We start from the raw sequence: 22301 nt of genomic DNA, 5'->3' as shown, positions 1-22301 counted from the left end.
TCTCTGCAAAGAGAGTTTTGAGGTGCGATGCATTAAAGCAAAAGCATATAGAAATGGAACGTATACCTACGCAGAGGACCATAACACCCTCATCTTTGGGGAAAAATGAGGAGAATGTGGAACCGAAGCAAATTAAATAGAACAAGGAATTATATGATTTATCTTTTGGCAATAATTCAGCGTAATACTTCACCTGTAAAAAAAACTTCTGATGATAAAATTCAGCATACAATCTAACTGCCATTATTTGACCAAGTTGCTAAGCACAGTTCAAAGTCACGGCATCCACAGTCTAGTTTAACACATTTGAAGGCAAAAGTGGATGTGTAGGTTACTCTATGAAAAAGTTAATGCGGTGAGTTTGATAACTCTCTACATAACTTTTTTGAGGCTGAGAGAAAATTGATTTGGTTTATTTCTAGACCGACTTTAGAGGGTTTCGGTTGCGATTGTGGATGCTTCAAACCAAAATCAATCACTAGTTTTCCCGAAAAAGAAATTGAGAAAATAATTGTAGACGATGCAAAATCAGTAAAAAGGAAAAAAAACAAACAGAAAGCACTTATAAGCGTTTTATGAATCTAACGACAAAAACGGAGAGCGGGTCAAACTTTAAAACGCGTCCGATGTAACTTGCCTAACCTAAAATGTAAACGAGAAAAAAGAAAAGGACGACAGCTGGAAAAAAGATCAAAGAAAAAGCAAGGTGAAGAGTTGAAATCTACAAGAAAGTTGACTTCGATGGGCTAAAGAATGCGAAGAAAAAAAGACTGAAAATTGAAGTTGTCTGTAACATGACGAAATCAAAGGTGTAGAAAATATTCATCTTGGGATCCGGAATGTACATGTGGCTGCATGTGAAAAGACTGTTTGAAAGTGTTAAGCACGTTTCATTCCAGGAGGCTGGCTACTTGTAGCAAACTTGTTTCTAACTCTACTTCACTCCCACACTGGACCGCTGAGTCATCATACCGTGGAATCAGAAACTTTACCAACAACAAAAGGGGTCACACTCTTCTTTCACTCAGCTTAGATTCCAAGAGTAAGTAAGTAAGTAAGAAACGAGGTCGTACGTTCCACGTGACCACGGTCAGTAACAGCACTGGTTAAGCTGTGGTCCAGTACTTCAGCGGTCAGACGGATGCGCCCCCCGATTCCTGTGGGTCTTTTCAAATAACGGAAGGCGAGAACTCTAAGTCGGTCATGGAGTGTAAGAGGTGGAGTTATAAGGGAAAATGTGGATATGCAGCTTATGTGAAATAGAGGCTGTGCAAATATGCTGCATATGTTCCATCCGAGTATCATTGGCATCTTTTAGAAGGATATTGGTACTGCGACGACTGGTACCATGACTTCGTTTCGCCAGGAGAGTTTTGGAAAATCTATGTGCGCTAAGTAAAACAAAAGATCAGGACAATTTTTAGTCGAGTGTCGACCCAGTATGGAATTACAATACTTCACTATGTGAAATTTCTTTTAAAAAATATATTATTTTGTCCCCAGGTGCCATAAATTGGCTCGATTATTTGCGATTTTTTCGTCTTGAGGCAGAATCAGATCCAGTACACTGGTTCTGATTGGTTGTTTTGATAAACTTCGTTTTGAAGTAAAGACACTCGATTCAAAATGGTTCCAACACAAACAACAGTTTTTAGAAAGTAATTTCTTTGAATAGCACTGCTGAAGCTGTGATCCAGTACTTTAGCTGCCAGAAGAATGTGCTTCCCGATTGATGTGGGTCCTTTTTAAGAATGAAAGGCGACAACTCTGAGTTGGACATGGAGTGTAAGATAAAGAGATCTGTGTGTCATTGGGGAAATCACAGACTCAAAGTAGTCTGTGGTAGTGTACCTGCATTTGTTCCCAGAAAGTATTATAGACGTAGTCTCAGTAGGAGACTTTTGGAAAAAAAACCCTGTACGCTAAATAATTACTGAGTTAATAAAAACATTAGAGCAATTTTAAATTAAGCATGCTTTTTCTTTTTGAAAGGTCAGAAAAAAGTCGCACCATATTCTCAATCATCACTAAGACCTGAAATATTTATCTTGGTCACTTGCACTTATGATTTACCGCCTTGAGGTCATTTTTATGCATTTATTATGAGTTCTTATTGGCTCCTTGGGATATTTAACTTGGTTCTGGTTGGCCGTTTTGATAAACTTGCTTTTGGTTTATGTTACTTAATTGAGAATCGTTCATTCTAAAAATAAAAACCTTCCTTTCACTCATTTAAGTCGTTTCGATGAATATCCGTAACTTCAAAGGATAAGCAAGCGAGACAAACCATTCTCTCCCCTTACCAAAAAAATGTTAAACAAATTCAAACTAGTCAAACTACTAAAAGGGGCGAAAGGTGGTGATGAGAAAAGGATGAAAGAATTTGCAAGAATTGTATGTATCCTATTATACATCGGGATTAAATTGTGTTATTCATTGTGTCTCTGTATCGTCGAGTTTTTGAGGCATTAACCACCAGGTGAACGCTAGTGTAGGATAGAAAACCACGGGCTGTACTTCAAGTCTGGCATCTTTGAAGGGTTTGCTCGTTGGAGACTGTTATTTGGGCCCTTATACGATGTACTTATTTCATATGAAATAAAAGGTTAAAAGATCCCTCCTAAGATCCCTCCTGTTTTTAAGAGAATGTCTTAACTACAGTCGATAGAGAAGCTGTAACTAATGAATGAACTAAACTTCCCCTCCCGCGACTTTTGTTAAGTCCATTGTGAGATCCTAGGTGGTTCGTATAGAAGCAATGCCAAACAGATTATGTTAAACGACCGAGCTTGAAAATTTTCAGAACTGCATTACAATACATTTATAATGAATATTTATCGCTGCATAAAGTTTTAGGCCACCCCGTATCAATATGAGGGTTAGGGCTAGGAAAGCAGTTATCAATTATAAACAAGTTTTCTTTCGCAGACAACGAGCGACTATAACTCAAGTTGTTCACTGTGAAAATTGTCAAATACTCGCGAACAATTCGCATAACAGAGACACCATGCACAGTTTGTCTTTGTGACTCTTAATGTATTCTTGACCGCTCGATTCGTTGTGGTGAACAGACACTTTTTGGAAACTAATTAAAATTGATAAATCAGCTGTCAATAATAAATGAACTAAACTTTCTCTCTGCGGCAACCTTTTTTATATCCATCGTGAGGATGTGGTCAGAAACAAACCAACTCGCCAACGATTCGCACAGACGCACTACCAAATAGGTTATAATTCTAGTCGGATGACCTCGAAAACTCTCACGAATTTGTAATAATATTTTCCCGGCAACTGTTTTATAGTTAAACACTACACGCCATAGTCCAAAAAAGTTAGATTCAACAATTTTTATGTGATCTTACTTTGTTTTTGCCAAGCCTATACATACCAACGTACGAAAAATACCGAAAAATGAAATTAAAAAAAAAGGACCTAATGAATTAGAAGAAATTGACCTGCTTTGAGTTGCTTTCTTTGGCTTTTGTAGTTCTTCTTAACTTTGTCTGATAGTTTTGTTTTTAATCCTTGTGGAGAATGATGATAACAGCAGTTCATAATAGTCCTGAAGGATTCTGTATTATTTTTCCAACGGCGGAGAAGTGGTGACTACTGAATCATTTAATTTGGGTGATTTATTTGCTGCTGAGTGGTTTTAGCAGCTATTATCAACAAATAGCCTCGAATTGGTATTCAATGTTATTCTTAGGTGGACTAGCTCTTTGGAAGCAGCTGCTTAGAGCAAATGACCTGAAGCTGTTGAATGCTTTGCAAGTGAGCAAAACAATATTGTAGAGACAGCCAAGCAGGACAAACATCAAGTACCTAAGCAGACTAGATAACTCTGAAGAATCTACACCACTCCTAAAAAGGTTCTTATGTTTTCGTAATGAAGTGCTTTCCTTACAAACTTGATTTCACAGCAGTCCCCTCTAAAAAAATACCTCTGCAACCGAATGCTTAATTGAAAATATCATTCAGAGAAACTTGTACTATTACACAATCCAAAATGACGTATTTACAACTGGTCTTATTTAACCCAAACCAGGGCACTTGTGCCGATATTTCTAGTGAGCGAAACAGTAAAACTAAGAGCGGTCAGTGTCACGCGAGATACACGCAAGAAAGATGGTTCAAACACGTATGCTATCCATTGATTCTCCTGCAATTAAATCAGCATGTCACCAAAAAGATCCATTCTTACGCCGCCCTAGAGCACCTAACTCTGTTCTGCGTTAGTTAATCATGTATCTCGGCATAATTTCAAGGGTGAAAGTTTGGTTTGACTGACACAGCACGATCCCCTCATACGAGCAGCGCCATTTTTAAACTCGTGAATTGCGCGCATGCGTAAGAGCGAGTTGTAGATATGGTGTGCAGAATGGTACTCGCTCGCTCGCTCGACTGGTCGATTCCTGTAAACTTTTTTTCGATTTTAGGCTTTTGAGTGCATTTGATAGTTTTTTGCAAGTAATACACAAACAAAATGGCGACCTTTGTTGCTAAGAATAGTGGTGCGGTGAAAAAGAAGCCAATGATAATCTTAAAAGAGTTTATTTTTATCCGTTTTAGTTTCAACAAGCGGCGCCAGCGACTGGCAGGCGTGCGGGGATTCACACTGAAATAAGAGAACAACCTTCGTTTTTCTTAAAAAGTGAAATTTACAATCTTTAAACTTGAAAACAATCAGAAGATTCATTAATTCTCTTACTCCGAAGCGCTCTGAGTTTACAGGTGTTCAAAAGCTTTTTCTGTTATGGCGTGAGATTAGGGACAAAATTGATCATTACATTTCGTATCGTGTGTTTTTTCGGTGTGAAGCAACGAAACGTGCCGGCGACTGACGAAATTACAGGTTAACACGAAAATCAAATAGCATGTAAACAAATAATTTTGGCTACCGATTTTCAGTGAATTTTTAAAGAACAATTTTCTTTTAACTTAATTGATAAATAGGCCTGAAATGAAATTCTATCTTCTTCTTGATTATACGCTGCCTAGCACATAACCAAAATCTACCCCGGCCGAAATCCAAAATGACAGTGGAAGTCTGGGCTTAGTTACATCACTCAAAACTCGTTCCCGTTTGTCTCATTTGATAAAGAGGCAATCATTAATGTTTTCCTTGAGACAGTATTGCCCTGATTTTCCAATATTTACAATGACAGACAGTAAATTTCTCTTTTCACCCACGTTCACTTCCAACCTTTTCTTTTGAACCGGAAACAAAAATGATATGTGTTTAAAACACATGACATCATCCACCCTTGTCAGATGTAATAGCATGATCATTTCAATTGTAATGCCTTCTTATCCCAACGTTACTTTGTTTCTTTGCTACATTAGCGCACACTGAACTACTGCTCGTACTCTAAATATGACAATCAACCACAAAATTCCCTAAACCAGATAACATTAAACATTTCATTTCATTTCATAATTTCATAATTTCATAGATGTTTATCAAATACAGAACGTATTTGAAAGGTGGACCTTGAGGTTATCCCTATGAATGGTCCCCTAAAACCCACCCATCCCACCCAGGGGAGGACATCCATCACACAGTAATCTCGTGCGTGGGAAATTAACGTCTCCTACCCCAAACCCTGCAGGAGACGGGACCTCCGGCTTAACGTCTTATCCGAGAAGACGAAGCAAGGTGAGTGAAGCGACTTGCTTAAGGCCACAACGTAGCGCCCCATCAGGACTCGAACCCGGGCCGTCCGACCCAGAATCCAACATAATCTGTCAATTCACGAGTTTGCTCACAGAGCACTTTGATATTTTTCAAGTTTTGAACTGTTTATTTATCGACCTCGTAAGAAATGATAATATGTTAACAACTCTTAATTGGTCTATGAATTCACTCGCGTTATCCTATAATATTCAAACCTTTCGTTTGGGCAAAACCGTCGTGAAAACATTTCACTTTTTTAAGGCCACTAATTATAAGTCGGTAGTTAAGTATGTGTTTATCCTGTCGGTAACTGTTTAACGAACAAAAATCTTCCAAAAGTCTCCCTTTGACAAATTTATAAAGGTATCGTTCTTATTGTCGTCGCACAGGCGATATATCGCGGTTGTCTTCCAGCGATAGTGCTTACCAACAATTGCAGTGAGATCGTACAAACGTGTTTCGCCTTGTTTCTTTTTATGCCCCCACTTCCCTTCGAAGTTCGAAGATTCGTCGGATCCCCATCTGGAACAATTCCTGGAGAGATAAGAGTTGTCATCTTTCATTCTAACAAAAGAGAGACACGAGTCTGGCCGGGTGTTCGTCTGATTGCTAAAATACTCGACTACAGCTTCACCAGAGCTGTTAGCGGCCGTGGTCACGTGGAACGTACGTCCCTGTTGTTTACTGCAGTGGAATCTCATCTGAGTGAATCGCAAGTGTCCTCTGAGTTCTTTCATGGCGCTAATTGTGATACCCATTTTGTGATTGGTGAATTTGATAATCCCGCGGTACGATGGCTCAGCGGTCCAAGCGGGAGGAGTGGTCGGGTTATCTACCATAAAGATGGATGTAAGAAGCCAGCCTCCTAGCAATATTAAATAAAGACGATACATCTCACATCAATTCTAAAGTGTTCTAGGTAGAAATGCGAAATCTTAAATAGTGTGTATATCTCGATTAGTTTTAATGATTTGAACATGACAGATTGCGATGCATATTTTTATGCGGTATCATCTCTTGGTACCTTTCACCTACCTCCGTCAGTTTTCATATCACAGTAGACCTTCAAAGGGTTTCCTTTGCCCTCAGGGTCGATCCAGTATTCCCCATCTCCTTTAGAGTCATTTGCTTCAAGAATATGTTTGCAAGATTTTCCAGGATTTGCAGCAAAATGGCCAAGTCTCACTTGATAATTTTCAAAGAAAGAGATAAAAATTAAGTTTCGAAATCGCAGTTCTTATTATAATCAACACAATCTACAAGTGCTTTAACCCTTTACATCAATACTCATATTCTCTACGCTTTTCGTTACACATTGCCTGCGGTAATAACAGGGAGTCTTTGTTTAACGATCAACAGCTTGTCTCGTATGTGATCATTTCCTTTAATTCCTTAATCCTAATGACTGATTCTTAGGGGAGAATGTAACTAACAACTGAACGCACGGCAACATGGAATCAATTTGTTTAATATAATAAAGAAGCCAAACTTTTGAATGATGACGCCAGTTATGCGTCTGTCCTCCAATGGAGCATAGGTAGGAACCAATCAAATAGTCACTCTTAGGTTAAAGGATATTTATTACTTACGTGTTTGGCACAATTTTCCTTTGTAGTTCGGATGACACTGGCTGCCCTTCGTTTTGCCACTTCGCTGACGAGAAACATCCACACAAGTGCCCTGCGTTGGTTTTATCAAAACATATTACATACAGATGTTCCTTCGTGTTGTTTTTCGTCGGTTTTTAGGATAGGTATTCAATAGGGCTTTTTTTTTTTGAGGTGATTTGAGGTTAGTTTACACATTTTTTTCGGGAAGACAGTGAGCAAAACCAAGTATAACAAGACCATGTATAATTACACACACGCTCTAAAATTGATCAATAAGAGCTTTTGCAGTTGAATTTTCTCAGTTAGCTGTTCTTCTTTGCACAATAAAAAAATGATAATTATGAAAATGAGGATCAGTTTATGATGATAATGAAGGTTGTTTAAAAAAGGGTAACGGTGCTCCAAATTTCTAGCATAAAAACGGATTACCAAAGAGATTTTTTGTTTCTTTATCTTCGCCCTGTGCCGCTCTCGAATATAAAAAGGAATATGTGTACACCAGAAACATATTTTCAACTGACCTGAACTGAACCATAGTATGTAGATCCTTTCTTCCGTTTAAAATCACCTGGCTTCATCTGCCGGGTTTTGTTGTTGAGCTCGCAAAGCTTCTTCGCATTATTGCCATTGCGGTGAACATTAAACGACTTGCAACTATTGTTTCCCATACATTTTAGCTGACATTCAAACTCATCGGCAACATCAGTTTTGTTGATGACGTGATCAAATAAAGTGAAATCTGAAAAATTTGCAATAGGAAATTGGCGATGTAGAAACATCAACTATAAAAAAATGAAGCTGCAGGTTCTGATCGAGTTATTACTTACCAACTTGAGTTTCAAAAACGCTTGCACAAAAGTCATTGTTCGCCACAACGAACAACACTACCAGAAAAATGTGAAAAGATACAAAGACCAATTGCTTCAACCTCCGAGGAAGCATAGTATTTTTTTGGTATTCAACGAGCCTCTGGTCGTTTGCTCTACGCAGCTGCTGCCAAAATGGTAGTCTACCTTAGAATAACATTGAATACCAAGTCGAGGCTATTTGTTGATATCAGTTGGTCAAAACACCCAGCGGCAAATAAGCAGGGAGACAATTTTTGGATCGTAATTGATTCAGTAGTCACCTCTTCTCCGCCTTCGACAAAATATGACAGAATCTTTCAGGACTAAATTGAACCGCTGTTTTCATCATACCCCACAAGGATTAAAAAAAAAAAGAATCTTTCAGACAAAAATAAGAAGAACTACAAAAGCCAAAGAAGGCAACTCAAAGCAGTTTAATTTCTTCTAATTCATACAATCACTTATTATTTTAATTTTTTTGGCATTTTTCGTACGTTGGTATGTACATAGGCTTGGCTAAAACGAAGAAAATCATGTAAAAATTATTGAATCTAACTTTTTTGGACGATGTTTCGTAGTGTTATATTATGTAACGGTTGTCAAGAACACATTTTAACGAATTCGTGAGAGTTTTCAAGCTCATTCGATTCAGTAGAAATAGAATCTAGATGGTGTTTCGTCGTTGCAAATCGTTGACGAATTCATTTGTTTTTGCCCAGATCCTCACAATGGATATAAAAAGGTTGCCGCGGGGGGGGAAAGTTTAGTTCATTTATTATTGACAGCTGATTTATCAACTCAAGTTTAGTTTCCAAAAAAGTCTCTGTTTACCGCAACGAACAAAACGGTCAAGAACACATTAATAGTCACAAAGACAAACTGTGTCAGCTGCGAAGCGTGCATGGTGTCTGCGAAACAAAACTTGTTTAATATTGATAGCTGTTTTCATCAACCCGCTTATTAATACGTCTTGAGTGAGGCCTAAATTACCATTATGAACAGGTTTTATTTTGAGTCATATTCTTGTATTCTTGAGTCATATTCAATGTAATGTTTAAAAAACGAGCAGGAGTGTTTTATCGGGTTTTTGACCCGATAAAACACGTGCTGCGAGTTTTTTGAACGGCTTCAAAAACATTCTTGGAAAAGGGTGTGTCAAGAGAGTTCATAACAATTATGCTTTTGTGAACGTTAGAAATTAGCATACGAGAAAAACATTAGTGTGTTGCTTCTAGACAAACCGTGGGTGAGTTGGGTTTTCATCTCCGCCGGTAGGATCTCACAATGAGCTTAACAAAGTCGCAAGAGGGGAAGTTTAGTTCATTCATTATTTACAGCCGATCTATTGACTGTAGTTAAGATAGTTTCTCAAAAACGAGAGGGATCTTAAGAGGGGTCCTCTAAGCTTTTATTTCGCATGAAATAAATACATCGTAAGGGCCCAAATCTCCATTTGGGTCAACCATTTAAAGATGCCAGACTCGGCGTACACTCCCTGGTCTTTCCATTCTACACTGGCGATCTCCTGGTTGTTAATGCCTCAAAAACTCGATCATGCAGAGGCACAAATTATCTTTATGATAATTTTGGTTTGTTTCTGCCCAAATCCTCACAATAAATATAACAAGGTTGCTGCTGGGGGGAAGTTTAGTTTATTCATTATTGACAGCTGACTGAACAACTTTAATGAGTTAAGTCTCTACGAACAAAACGGTCAAGAATACATTAAGAGTCACAAAGACAAACTGTGTCAGCCACGGAGCGTGCATGGTGTTTCTTTTAAATGAATCGTTCGTGAGTATTCGGCAATTGTCACCGTGAACAACTTGGGTCGTGGTCGCTCGTTGTCTGCGAAACAAAACTTGTTTAATATTGATAGCTGTTTTCATCAACCCGCTTATTAATAAGTCTTAAGTGAGGCCTAAATTACCATTATGAACAGGTTTTATTTTGAGTCATATTCTTGACAATGAAAAACTACCCGATCAGGTAGCAGGCTCTCACATAATCGCTCTAACGGTGACTTAATGCTCCATACAACTTTATGCAATGATAAAATATTTATCCCAAATGCATTGTAATGAAGTTCTGAAATTTTTCAAGTTCGATCGTTTGACATAATCCGTTTGGTGTTGCTTTTTACATTAGCGTGTTGCTTCTAGACAAACCGTGAGTGAGTTGGGTTTTCACCTGCGCCAGTAGGTTCTCAGAATGAACGGCTAACAATGAAAAGTCGCCAGAGGGGAAGTTTAGTTCATTCATTAGTTACAGCTGACCTATTGACTGTAGTTAAGATAGTTTCTTAAAAACAGGAGGGATCTTAAGAGAGGCCCTTTAAGCTTTCATTTCGTATCAAATAAATACATCGTAAGGGCCCAAATAATAGTCTCCAAACCATTTAAAGATGCCAGACTTGACGTACACTCCCTGGTCTTTCCATCCTACACTAGCGATCTCCTGGTTGTTAATGCCTCAAAAACTCGGTAATGCAGAGGCACAAATTATCTTTTATGATAATCTTACTTTGTTTCTGGCCAAATCCTCACAATGGAGGGAGGTTGTTCCATGGGAAAGTTTAATTTATTCGTTATTGACAGCTGATTTATTTTCATTTAGTTTCCAAAAGGTCTCTATTCACCGCAACGAACAAAACGGTCAAGAATACAATAAGAGTCACAAAGACAAACTGTGTCAGCCGCGAAGCGTGCATGGCGTTTCTGTTATGGGAATCGTTTGCGAGTATTTGACAATTTTCACGGTGAACTACTTAGCTTGTGGTCGCTCGTCGTCTGCGATAGAAAACTTGGCTATAATTGATAACTTTTTTCACATCCCCTCATATTGATACGGAGTCGGCTAAATTACTTTTATGAATAGGTTTTATTTTGAGTCATGTTATTGATTACAATATAACAAATGATATCACGTCACGATCCCTGAACGGCTAACAACGAAAAGCTTCTCGACCAGGTACCACGCTTTCACATAATCGCTGTAACGGTGACTTAATGCTCCATGCAACTTTAATAATAGTAATGATAAAATAATCATCCCAAATGTATTGTAATTTAGTTCTGAAAATTTTCAAGTTCGATCGTTTGGCATAGTCTGTTTGGTGTTGCTTCTATACGAACCGTCGGTGAGTTTGGTTTTCATCTGGTAGGATCTTACAATGAACTTAACAAAGTCGCCGGAGGGGTAGTTTCGTTCATTGATCATTTACAGCTTATCTATCGACTGTAGCTATGATAGTTTCTTTAAAACAAGAGAGATCTTTAGAGGAGTCTTTTATGCTTTTATTCCACATGAAATAAATACATCGTAAGGGCCCAAATAATTGTCTCTAACGGACCAACCCTTTAACGATGCCAGCCTTGAACTACACCCCCTGATCTTTCCATTCTACACTAGCGATCTCTTGGTGGTTAACGTCTCGAAAACTCGGCGAACAGGGGCACAAATTATCTTTTGAACGACACAATTTAATCCATATTTATACAAGGAATACAGCATAGATGGGCTGAAATATGATTAGCAGAGACAATACTGTTTTTTCCAAATTCTAATTGTTTTGGCCAGTATATCAATAGAGTTATATAGTTTAACACTACGAAACATCGCCCCGTAAAAGTTAACTCCAACAATTTTTACATGATTTTACTTCGTTTTGGCCAAGCCTATACACAACAATGTACAAAAAATACTAAAAAAATTAAATTAAAAAAATTATTTTATAAATAAGAAGAAGTTAGACCGCTTTGAGTTGCCTTCTTTGGCTTTTGTAGTTCTTATTATTTTGTCTGACAGATTCTTGTTTTTTAAACCCTTGTGAAGTATGATGAAAATGGCGGTTTAAACTAGTCCTGAAAGATTCTGTCTTATTTTGCCAACGGTGGAGAAGTGGTGACTACTGGATCATTTATGATCCAAAATTTGTCTTCCTATTCAGTAAAATTACTACATGCTGCAAGTGAGAGAAATAGCCCGGGTGATTTATTTGCCGCTGAGTGTTTTGACCAGCTATTATCAACAAATAGTCTCGACTTGGTATTCAATGTTATTCTAAGATAGACTAGCATTTTTGTAGCAGCTGCGTAGAGGAAACGACCTGAAGCTCGTTGAAAGCCAAAAAAATATTATGCTTCCTCGGAGGCTGAAGCAATTGGTCCTCGTATCTTTTCGCATTTTAGATTTCTTGTTGTGACAATGACTTCTGTGCAAGCGCTTTTGAAACTCAAGTTGGTAAGTAATAACTCGATCAGAACCTACAGTTTCACTTTTTTATAGTTAATGTTTCTGCATCGACAATTTTTACTTACAAATTTGCAGATTTCACTTTACTTGATCGCGTCATCAACGAAACTGATGTTGCCGATGAGTTTGAATGTCAGCTAAAAATGTATGGGAAACAACAGTTGCAAGTCGTTTAATGTTCATCGCAATGGCAATAACGCGAAGAAGCTTTGCGAGCTCAACAACAAAACCCGGCAGCCAGGAAGCCAGGTGATTTTAAACGGCAGAAGGGTTCTACATACTATGGTTCAGTTCAGGTAGGTTGAAAACATTTTTCTGGTGTATATTCCTCTGTGTATTCGAGAGCGGCACAAGGCGAAGATAAAGAAACAAAAATCTCTTTTGTAATCCGTTTTTATGCTAGAAATTTGGGGCACCGTCAGCCTGTTTTTTTACCATAATTATCATCATAAATTCATCCTCATTTTCCTAATTATCATCTTTTTATGGTGCAAAGGAGAACAGCTAAATGAGAAAATTCAACTGCAAAAGCTTTTACGATCAATTTTCGAGCGTGTGTGTAATTATACATGGTCTTGTCATACTTGGTTTTGCTCACTGTATTCCCTAAAAAAAAATGTATAAATTAACCTCTTATTCTATTCTTTAAATCTGGCAATAGAAATCTAAAGAGGTATCCGAAGGCTAGTGGAGATTGATTAACGATTCATTGGCCTCCCTTTGCTTTTCTTAAATCTGAAATAAAAAAAAAAGTCGACCTATGCTGTTAACTGCTACTCGAAGTTAAAAATATCAATCAAAGGAACTCAAACAATCGACCTCATCCTAAAAAACCGACGAAAAACAACACTAAGAAACATCTGTGTGTGATATGTTTTGATAAAACCAACGTAGGGCACTTGTGTGGATGTTTCTCGCCGGCGAAGCGGCAAAACGGAGGGCGGCCAGTGTCATCCGAACTACAAAGCATAATTGTGCCAAACACGTAAGTAATAAATATCGTTTAACCTGAGAGTGACTATTTGATTGGTTCTTACCTATGCTCCATTGGAGGACAGACGCATATATGGCGTCATCATTCACAAGTTTTGCGTCTTTATTATATTAAACAAATTGATTTCACGTTGTTGTGCGTTCAGTTGTTTACTACATTCTCCCTTACGAGTCAGTCATTAGGAAATAAAGGAAATGATCACCTACGAGACAAGCCGTTAAACGAAGACTCAGTGCCATTGCCGTAGGCAATGTGTAACGAAAAGCATAGATAATATCAGTAATGATGTTAAGGGTAAAAGTGCACTTATAGAATGTGTTGATGATGATAAGAACTGCGATTTAGAAACTAAATTTGATCTTTTTCTTCGAAAATTATCAAGTGAGACTTGGACGGAGGTAGGTAAATTGTACCAAGAGATGATACCGCATAAAAATATGTATCGCAATCTGTCGTGTCCAAATCATTTAAACGAATCGAGATATCAACAATATTTTACATAAATAAATCCACAAAATTTCGCATTTCTATACGAAGAATACTTTAGAATTGATGTGAGATGTACGGTCTTTGTTTAACATTGCTAGGAGGCTGGCTTCTTACATCCATCTTTATAGTAGATAGCTCGACCACTCCTCCCGCTTGGACCACTGAGCCATCGTACCGCGGGATCAACAACTTCACTAATCATAAAATGGGTATCACAACTAGCGCCATGAAGAAACTCAGAGGTCACTTGTCTTTCACTCAGATGAGATTCCACTGCAGTAAATAACAGGGACGTACGTTCCACGTGACCACTGCCACTAAAAGCTTTGGTAAAACTGTAGTTCAGTACTTCAGCGGCTAGACGAACACCCTGCTAGACTCGTGTCTCTCTTTTGTTAGAATGAAAGATGACAACTCTTATCTCTTCGATCTTCGTAGGGAAGTGGAGGCATAAAAGAAGACCAGGTGAAACACGTTTATACGATCTCACTGCATTTGTTGCTGGTCACTATCGCTGGAGGACAACCGGAAGAAATCGCCTGTGCGACGACACGAACGGCGATACCTTTATAACTTTGTCAAAGGGAGACTTTTGGAAGATTTTTGTTCGTTAAGCAGTTACCGAGTCGCAGAACTGACAGGATGAACACATACTTAACTACCGACCTATACTTAGTGGCCTTAAAAAAGTGAAATGTTTTCACGAGGGTTTTGCCCAAACGAAACGTTTGAATATTATAGGATAGCGCGAGTGAATTCATAGACCAAATAAGAGTTGTTAACATATTATCATTTCTTACGAGGTCGATAAATAACAGTTCAAAACTTAAAAAATGGTGCCGCTAGTATAGGGGGATCGTGCTTTATCAGTCAAACTAAACTTTCGCCCTTGACATTATGCCGGGATATTACAAAAGCCAGGAGATATAATTAAACAACTCAAAACAGAATTAGGTGCTCCAGGGCGGCGTAAGGATGGATGTTTTTGATGACATGCTGATTTAAATGCAAGAGAGTCAGTGGGTAGCACATGTGTTTGACACGATCTTCCTCGCGTGTATCTCGCGTGTATCTCGCGTGACACTGACCGCTCTAAGTTTTACCGTTTCGCTCACTGGAAACATCGACGCAATTACCCTGGTTTGGGTTAAATAAGACAAGTTGTAAATAAGTCATTTTGGATTGTGTAATGCTAGAGGTTTCTTTGAATGATATTTTCAATTAAGCATTCGGTTACAGAGGTATTTTTAGAGGGGTCTGTTGTTAAATCAGGCTTGTAAGAAAAGCGTTTCATTACGAAGTCGTAAGAACCTTTTTAGGAGTAGTGTAGATTTTTCAGAGTTAAAACTGAATTAAAACGTAATGTGTTTTCCGGATTTTAAGTGTCTTTTATTGTCTGCTTAGGTACTTGATGTTTGTCCCGCTTGGCTGTCTCTACAATATTTTTGGCTCACTTGCAAACATTTGACGAGCTTCAGGTCGTTTGCTTTAAGAAGCTGCTACCAAAGAGCTAGTCCACCTAAGAATAATATTGAATACAAGTCGAGGCTATTTGTTGATAACAGCTGGTCAAAACCACTCAGCGGCAAATAAATCTCTCGAGGTGTTTCTTTCTTTTCCAGCATGTAGTAATTTTACTAAACAGGAAGACAATCTTAGAATCATATATGATTCAGTAGTCACCACTTCTCCGCCGTTGGAAAAATAAGACAGAATCTTTCAGGACTAGTTTGAACCGCTGTTTTCATCATTCTCCACAAGGATTAAAAAAAATCTGTTCGACAAAATTAAGAGGAACTAAAAAAGCCAAAAAAAGCAACTCAAAGCAGTTTAATTTCTTTTAATTCATACAGTCATTTTTTTATTTAATTTTTCGGTATTTTTAGTTCGTTGGTATGTATAGGGTTTGCTAAAACAAAGTAAAATCATGTAAAAATTGTTGACGCTAACTTTTTTGGACGATGTTGCGTAGTGTTTAACTATAAAACAGTTGCCAAGGAAATATTGTTACAAATTCGTGAGAGTTTTCAAGGTCATCCGACTAGAATTATAACCTATTTGGTGTTGCGTCTATACAAATTGTTGGCGAGTTGGTTTGTTTCTGCCCAGATCCTCACCATGAATATATCAAGGTCGCCGCAGGGGGGAAGTTTAGTTCATTTATTATCGACAGCTGATTTATGAACTTTAGTTCAGTTTTCAAAAAGTCTCTGTTCACCACAATGAACCAAACGGTCAAGAATACATGCAGGTACATTAAGAGTCACAAACACAAACTGTGTCAGTCACGAAGCGTGCATGGTGTTTCTGTTATGTGATGTGTTCGTGAGTATTTGACAATTTTCACGGTGAACAACCTGGGTTGTGGTCACTTGTTGTCTGCGAAAGAAAACTTGAAAGTTTTCTCACGAGGTAAATGAGGTATAAAAATGCTTGAGGAAACGCCTGACATTTTGAGTATTTTCAATGCACCGAAAAGATCATAAATACATTTTTACAGGCAAAAGTTTAAAACTTTTAAAATAAACACAATCTTGGAACTTCTCCGACAAAATGAAATCCTTATAGTGCAGCAGGTTTGCAGTCTCGATTATTCCCCAGCCTTTACTATCATCAATGAAAATATGCTGGGATAATGTGGAGGACAGTAGATTAACGCAATATCTATCGAGTCACAAAAAAGATCCACATTTTCTAGCTAGTGCAGTGCAAACATGTGTTTTGCTGGGATGACATGCCGTGTCAACGTTTTAACAATACTTACGTGTTTGACACCATCTTCCTTTGTAGCTGGGTTGACATTGACCTGCCCTTCTTCGTGCGTCACGTTCACGAGAAATATCGATACAGTTACCCTACACGAATAGGCCACTTCCGAATTCTCGCGGTTCAGTGATCTGGTACCGAAATTACGACGCGCGGACGAGACTAAATGCGAAGTCGTCCCCTTCGGTATGAAGAGTAAAGTGGCGTGGTGCGTTTAGTTGTTAATTGCATTCTCGGTGCAAACATGCGTTTTGCTGGGACGACATGCCGTGTCAACCTTTTTAAAAATACTTACGTGTTTGACACCATCTTCCTTTGTAGCTGTGTTGACATTGACCTGCCCTTCTTCGAGTGTCATGTTGACGAGAAATATCGACACAGTTACCCTACACGAATAGGCCACGTCCGAATTCTCGCGGTTCAGTGATCTGGTACCGAAATAACGACGCGCGGACGAGACTAAATGCGAAGTCGTCCCCTTCGGTATGAAGAGTAAAGTGGCGTGGTGCGTTTAGTTGTTAATTGCATTCTCGGTGCAAACATGCGTTTTGCTGGGACGACATGCCGTGTCAACCTTTTTAACAATACTTACGTGTTTGACACCATCTTCCTTTGTAGCTGTGTTGACATTGACCTGCCCTTCTTCGTGTGTCATGTTGACGAGAAATATCGACACAGTTGCCCTACACGAATAGGCCACGTCCGAATTCTCGCGGTTTAGTGATCTGGTACCGAAATTACGACGCGCGGACGAGGCTAAATGCGAAGTCGTCCTCTTCGGTATGAAGAGTAAAGTGCCGTGGTGCGTTCAGTTGTTAATTGCATTCTCCCCCAAGAATCAGTCATTGGGATCAAGAAAATAAAGGAAATGATCACTTACGAGACAAGCCTTTCATCCTTAAACAAGAAGACTCCTTGTCATTACCTTAAGCAAAGTGTAACGGAAAGTATAGAGAATATGAGTATTGATGTAAAGGGTTAAAACGCATTTATAGAATGTGTTGATGATGATAAGAACTGCAATTTAGAAGTTAAATTTGATCTCCTTCTTTGAAAATTATCAAGTGAGACTTGGCTATTTTTCTGTAAATCCTGGAAAATCTTGCAAGCATATTCTTGAATCAAATGACTCTAAAGGGGATGGGGAATACTGGATCGACCCTGAGGGCAAAGGAAACCCTTTGAAGGTGTATTGTGATATGAAAATTGACGGAGGTAGGTAAATGGTACCAAGAAATGATACCACATCACCACATCACACTGAGCGCAATGAAAGAACTCAGGTCACAATTGTCTTTCACTCAGCTGTGATTCTGCTGCAGTAAGAAACAAGGTCGTATGTTCCACGTGACCACGGTCAGTAACAGCACTGTTGAAGCTGTGGTCCAGTATTTCAGCGACCAGACGGATGTGCCTCCCGATTGATGTAGGTTTTTTCAGAGAATGGAAGACGACAACTCTTAGTCGGTCATGGAGTGTGTGAGATGTAATTATCAGGGAAAATGGAGTCATACTCCGGTTTATGTGGAAGTGAGGCTGTACAGATTTGCCGTATACGTTCCACCCAAGTATCATTGGCATCTATTATATGGATACTGGTATTGCGATGACCCGTATTTTAGCCCCGGAAAATCTATGTGCGCTAAATTATTAGTTCAACCAAATATCATATCAATTTTTGGTTGACTTTCGACCCAGTGTGGAATTACAATTTCTCACTTTGTAAAAGACAAACAAATCGCGTTCAGTCCTTCGTTTGTTGACGCAGTAAGTAGTTTCTATGAATAACCTCGACTACTGAGGGTAAGACACCAGTCGTTAGTTATCCCAGGGGGCGGGGGAAAGAAGTTTAGGGGGATCACATGGCTTTCAGGATGAACGGAGGGGGAATCAGTCGTCGTCAATAGAGTACAAGGGGGGAGACTATAGAAAATTGACTGCCAATTAACTGCCAGTTATGACATGAGACTTCATAAGAAAATTACAGAACCTTAAGGGAGAATCAAGTAAATTTCATCGTGACACAACTAGAATCCTCCTACTTCCCCCCCCCCCCCCCCCCTTTCCCCCGGCGAACATTGTCAAAACGAAAGGGGGAGGGGATGGTGGAGGAGAGTAGGGATGGGAAGGAGGGAACACCTGTAGCGAGCCGTTTTCAAGGTAATTCTGTATAACCATCTTAACGCCTAAATTATGTTTATACAACTTCAAAAACAATTTAGAATGGTCGAGACAGCAGTAGTAAAATCTCTTTGTTTAGATCTGACAGAATACAACATAAACTATACAAAAAAAAAAAGCAAAGAACGAATAGACGAAAAAGTGACAGGACATAGCAGAATGCGATTCTCTAAAAATCTCGACTCAGTCAAACATATTGACGACTACCAAAAGATCATAAGGGGATCTTTCGCCACTATAAACCGACTAATTTACTGAGAAAGACTGGTTTTAATAGTTAGCTTAACGGCGCATCTGTTCGTTGATAAATACTTTATGCATTTATGAAACAAAACTTTCCATGATGATCAAGTTCTTACATCTCTGAATGTTTCAATTCAGATTAATGTTTGTCCGTTCGTTCGTTCGTTCGTTTCGCAATCGATATCGTGTTACGGACAAGTGAACTGAATAATTTGTGAAAGTTAGTCAGTTTAAACTGAAATAAGTCCATACAGTTTGCTACTAACTTTTTTATATGCGTTTGTATTGACATCTAGTATACATACACATAACAGCGCGTCTGGTTCTGACCTTGAATGCGAACCAAAGTAAAATTAGCTTAGAGCAGTCTAGAGTGCATTTGACCTAAAATTTACACAGTCACACGGAGATAACATTTTTGAATGTACAACTGACATTATACATATAGCACTTCGTCAGATAAAAACCTCAGATGTAAGATTTTCAGGTTTGCTCGATAGCCTCAACACTGGCTTGTTCTCAGAATGATCGGTGTTATATCGCTATACATTTTCCTTTCAATAAAGTAGTGTCATAAAGTAGTTTTTCATATCTTGCATGTGCGTTGGCAATTTGCATGGTGACAAGGACAATTAAGGACTTTCTAGTGAGAGTTGGGAATATTGTTTTATAACAGTATCTGAACTTTGCAGTGGCGCAATTTGTAAGCTATATGTGTCAGTAACGGGGGTTTGTCATCTACGTTGTAAAATATGATTTACAACTTCAATATTCTCAGAAATAGAAGTATATTGGTTTTAATAAACTGTTCACGTTGTTAGTGTAATATGGTCAAATAAAAGCTTTTTGCATCGTAGTTGAGACCCAGTTTCACACTGTTTTAAAGAAATCTGCACCAAGGTAAATAAGTCAGCTTTCAATTATGAATGAACTAAACTTCCCCCCTCCGGCAACCTTTTTCAGTCCATTGTGAGGTTCTCAACAGTGACAACCCAATTCGCCAAAGATTCGCATAGAAGTCACACAAAACGGGTTATCACAGTGTACTTGGAAATTGTCAGAACTACATTACAATAACTTTGTGGCGACTATTTCATAATAGCACTGAGTTACTTGGAACATTAAATCACCACGAGATCGATGATGTGACATGGAAAAGCGAGATTGCTGAGCGAAGTCGTGTAGCTTTTAATTATCAGCCGTTTAGAGATCATTATGTGGTCTATTCAGTCTTATATCCATATAATAAAAATAAAAGCTTGTTACAATGGGGATCAATTAAGACCCTAACTGTGGGCGTTTATCAAATCAGTTACCATTCGCGAAACAGCTAGGCTTCCAATCGCAGGCAACAGGCGACAACGAGTAAATTTTTTCGACGTGTGTTTCTTAAGTATCTACGAACGACATGCAGGCTTCTTGGCTGATTCAGTTTGTCTTTGTGCCCCTCATGTATTCCTGGTTTTGGTGGTGGCGAACAGGAACTTTTGTCGAAACATTTTAGAAACTCAAGTCGGTAAGTAATAGGCTTCGAGCCAGCTTCATTACATTCATTTTGTCTCTGCATCAACAATGTCCACATGCAAATGTCTCCTATCAGATTTTGCCTTACTTGGTCGCGTCATCGGCAAAACTGATGTTTTTGACGAGTTCAGTTTCACCTTAAATGCATGGGAAACGGTTGTTGCTAGTCATGCAACATGGAATACTTAGTTTTAAGACATTGATTATTCAGTGCTATGTTGAACGTGTGGTGACAAGGAAAGTCAAATTTCGTTTAGCATCGATTGGGGGAAGTACGACCAAAAAGAGTTTACTTAAACAAGGCAAGCATCCGTTACGAATGTTCTCTGCAAAGAGAGTTTTGAGGTGCGATGCATTAAAGCAAAAGCATATAGAAATGGAACGTATACCTACGCAGAGGACCATAACACCCTCATCTTTGGGGAAAAATGAGGAGAATGTGGAACCGAAGCAAATTAAATAGAACAAGGAATTATATGATTTATCTTTTGGCAATAATTCAGCGTAATACTTCACCTGTAAAAAAAACTTCTGATGATAAAATTCAGCATACAATCTAACTGCCATTATTTGACCAAGTTGCTAAGCACAGTTCAAAGTCACGGCATCCACAGTCTAGTTTAACACATTTGAAGGCAAAAGTGGATGTGTAGGTTACTCTATGAAAACGTTAATGCGGTGAGTTTGATAACTCTCTACATAACTTTTTTGAGCCTGAGAGAAAATTGATTTGGTTTATTTCTAGACCGACTTTAGAGGGTTTCGGTTGCGATTGTGGATGCTTCAAACCAAAATCAATCACTAGTTTTCCCGAAAAAGAAATTGAGAAAATAATTGTAGACGATGCAAAATCAGTAAAAAGGAAAAAAAACAAACAGAAAGCACTTATAAGCGTTTTATGAATCTAACGACAAAAACGGATAGCGGGTCAAACTTTAAAACGCGTCCGATGTAACTTGCCTAACCTAAATTGTAAACGAGAAAAAAGAAAAGGACGACAGCTGGAAAAAAGATCAAAGAAAAAGCAAGGTGAAGAGTTGAAATCTACAAGAAAGTTGACTTCGATGGGCTAAAGAATGCGAAGAAAAAAAGACTGAAAATTGAAGTTGTCTGTAACATGACGAAATCAAAGGTGTAGAAAATATTCATCTTGGGATCCGGAATGTACATGTGGCTGCATGTGAAAAGACTGTTTGAAAGTGTTAAGCACGTTTCATTCCAGGAGGCTGGCTACTTGTAGCAAACTTGTTTCTAACTCTACTTCACTCCCACACTGGACCGCTGAGTCATCATACCGTGGAATCAGAAACTTTACCAACAACAAAAGGGGTCACACTCGTCTTTCACTCAGCTTAGATTCCAAGAGTAAGTAAGTAAGTAAGAAACAAGGTCGTACGTTCCACGTGACCACGGTCAGTAACAGCACTGGTTAAGCTGTGGTCCAGTACTTCAGCGGTCAGACGGATGCGCCCCCCGATTCCTGTGGGTCTTTTCAAATAACGGAAGGCGAGAACTCTAAGTCGGTCATGGAGTGTAAGAGGTGGAGTTATAAGGGAAAATGTGGATATGCAGCTCATGTGAAAGAGAGGCTGTACAAATATGCTGCATATGTTCCATCCGAGTATCATTGGCATCTTTTAGAAGGATACTGGTACTGCGACGACTGGTACCATGACTTCGTTTCGCCAGGAGATTTTTGGAAAATCTACGTGCGCTAA

The 22301-nt window shown here is 38.7% G+C and overlaps 1 protein-coding gene and 1 pseudogene across 1 annotated transcript; one reads left to right on the top strand and one right to left on the bottom strand.

Moving 5' to 3' along the window:
* The window catches only part of LOC131769755 (angiopoietin-related protein 1-like), a 27607-nt pseudogene extending 5306 nt beyond the window's left edge, over positions 1-22301 (top strand).
* LOC136283097 (uncharacterized) lies at positions 5859-8302 on the bottom strand. Its single transcript, XM_066171337.1, has 5 exons — positions 8112-8302; positions 7806-8023; positions 7264-7354; positions 6710-6859; positions 5859-6539 (listed from the first exon to the last, which is right to left on the bottom strand). Exons 1-5 carry the CDS (start codon positions 8224-8226, stop codon positions 5989-5991), a joined length of 1125 nt encoding a protein of 374 aa, XP_066027434.1. The 5' UTR covers positions 8227-8302; the 3' UTR covers positions 5859-5988.

Source organism: Pocillopora verrucosa, chromosome 8 (assembly GCF_036669915.1).
Source record: "Pocillopora verrucosa isolate sample1 chromosome 8, ASM3666991v2, whole genome shotgun sequence".
NCBI lineage: Eukaryota > Metazoa > Cnidaria > Anthozoa > Scleractinia > Pocilloporidae > Pocillopora > Pocillopora verrucosa.
Note: the sequence above shows the minus strand (reverse complement) of the source record. Positions and strands in the feature narration are given on the sequence as shown.

Excerpts from the sequence above, each read along its gene's own strand:
- LOC136283097 (XM_066171337.1), bottom strand. The coding sequence starts at position 8,226 with ATGCTTCCTCGGAGGTTGAAGCAATTGGTCTTTGTATCTTTTCACATT. Across the intron at positions 7,355-7,805 it reads CATACTATGGTTCAGTTCAG|GGCACTTGTGTGGATGTTTC; the intron begins GTCAGTTGAAAA and ends AAACCAACGCAG. Across the intron at positions 6,540-6,709 it reads TGATATGAAAACTGACGGAG|GAGGCTGGCTTCTTACATCC; the intron begins GTAGGTGAAAGG and ends TAATATTGCTAG.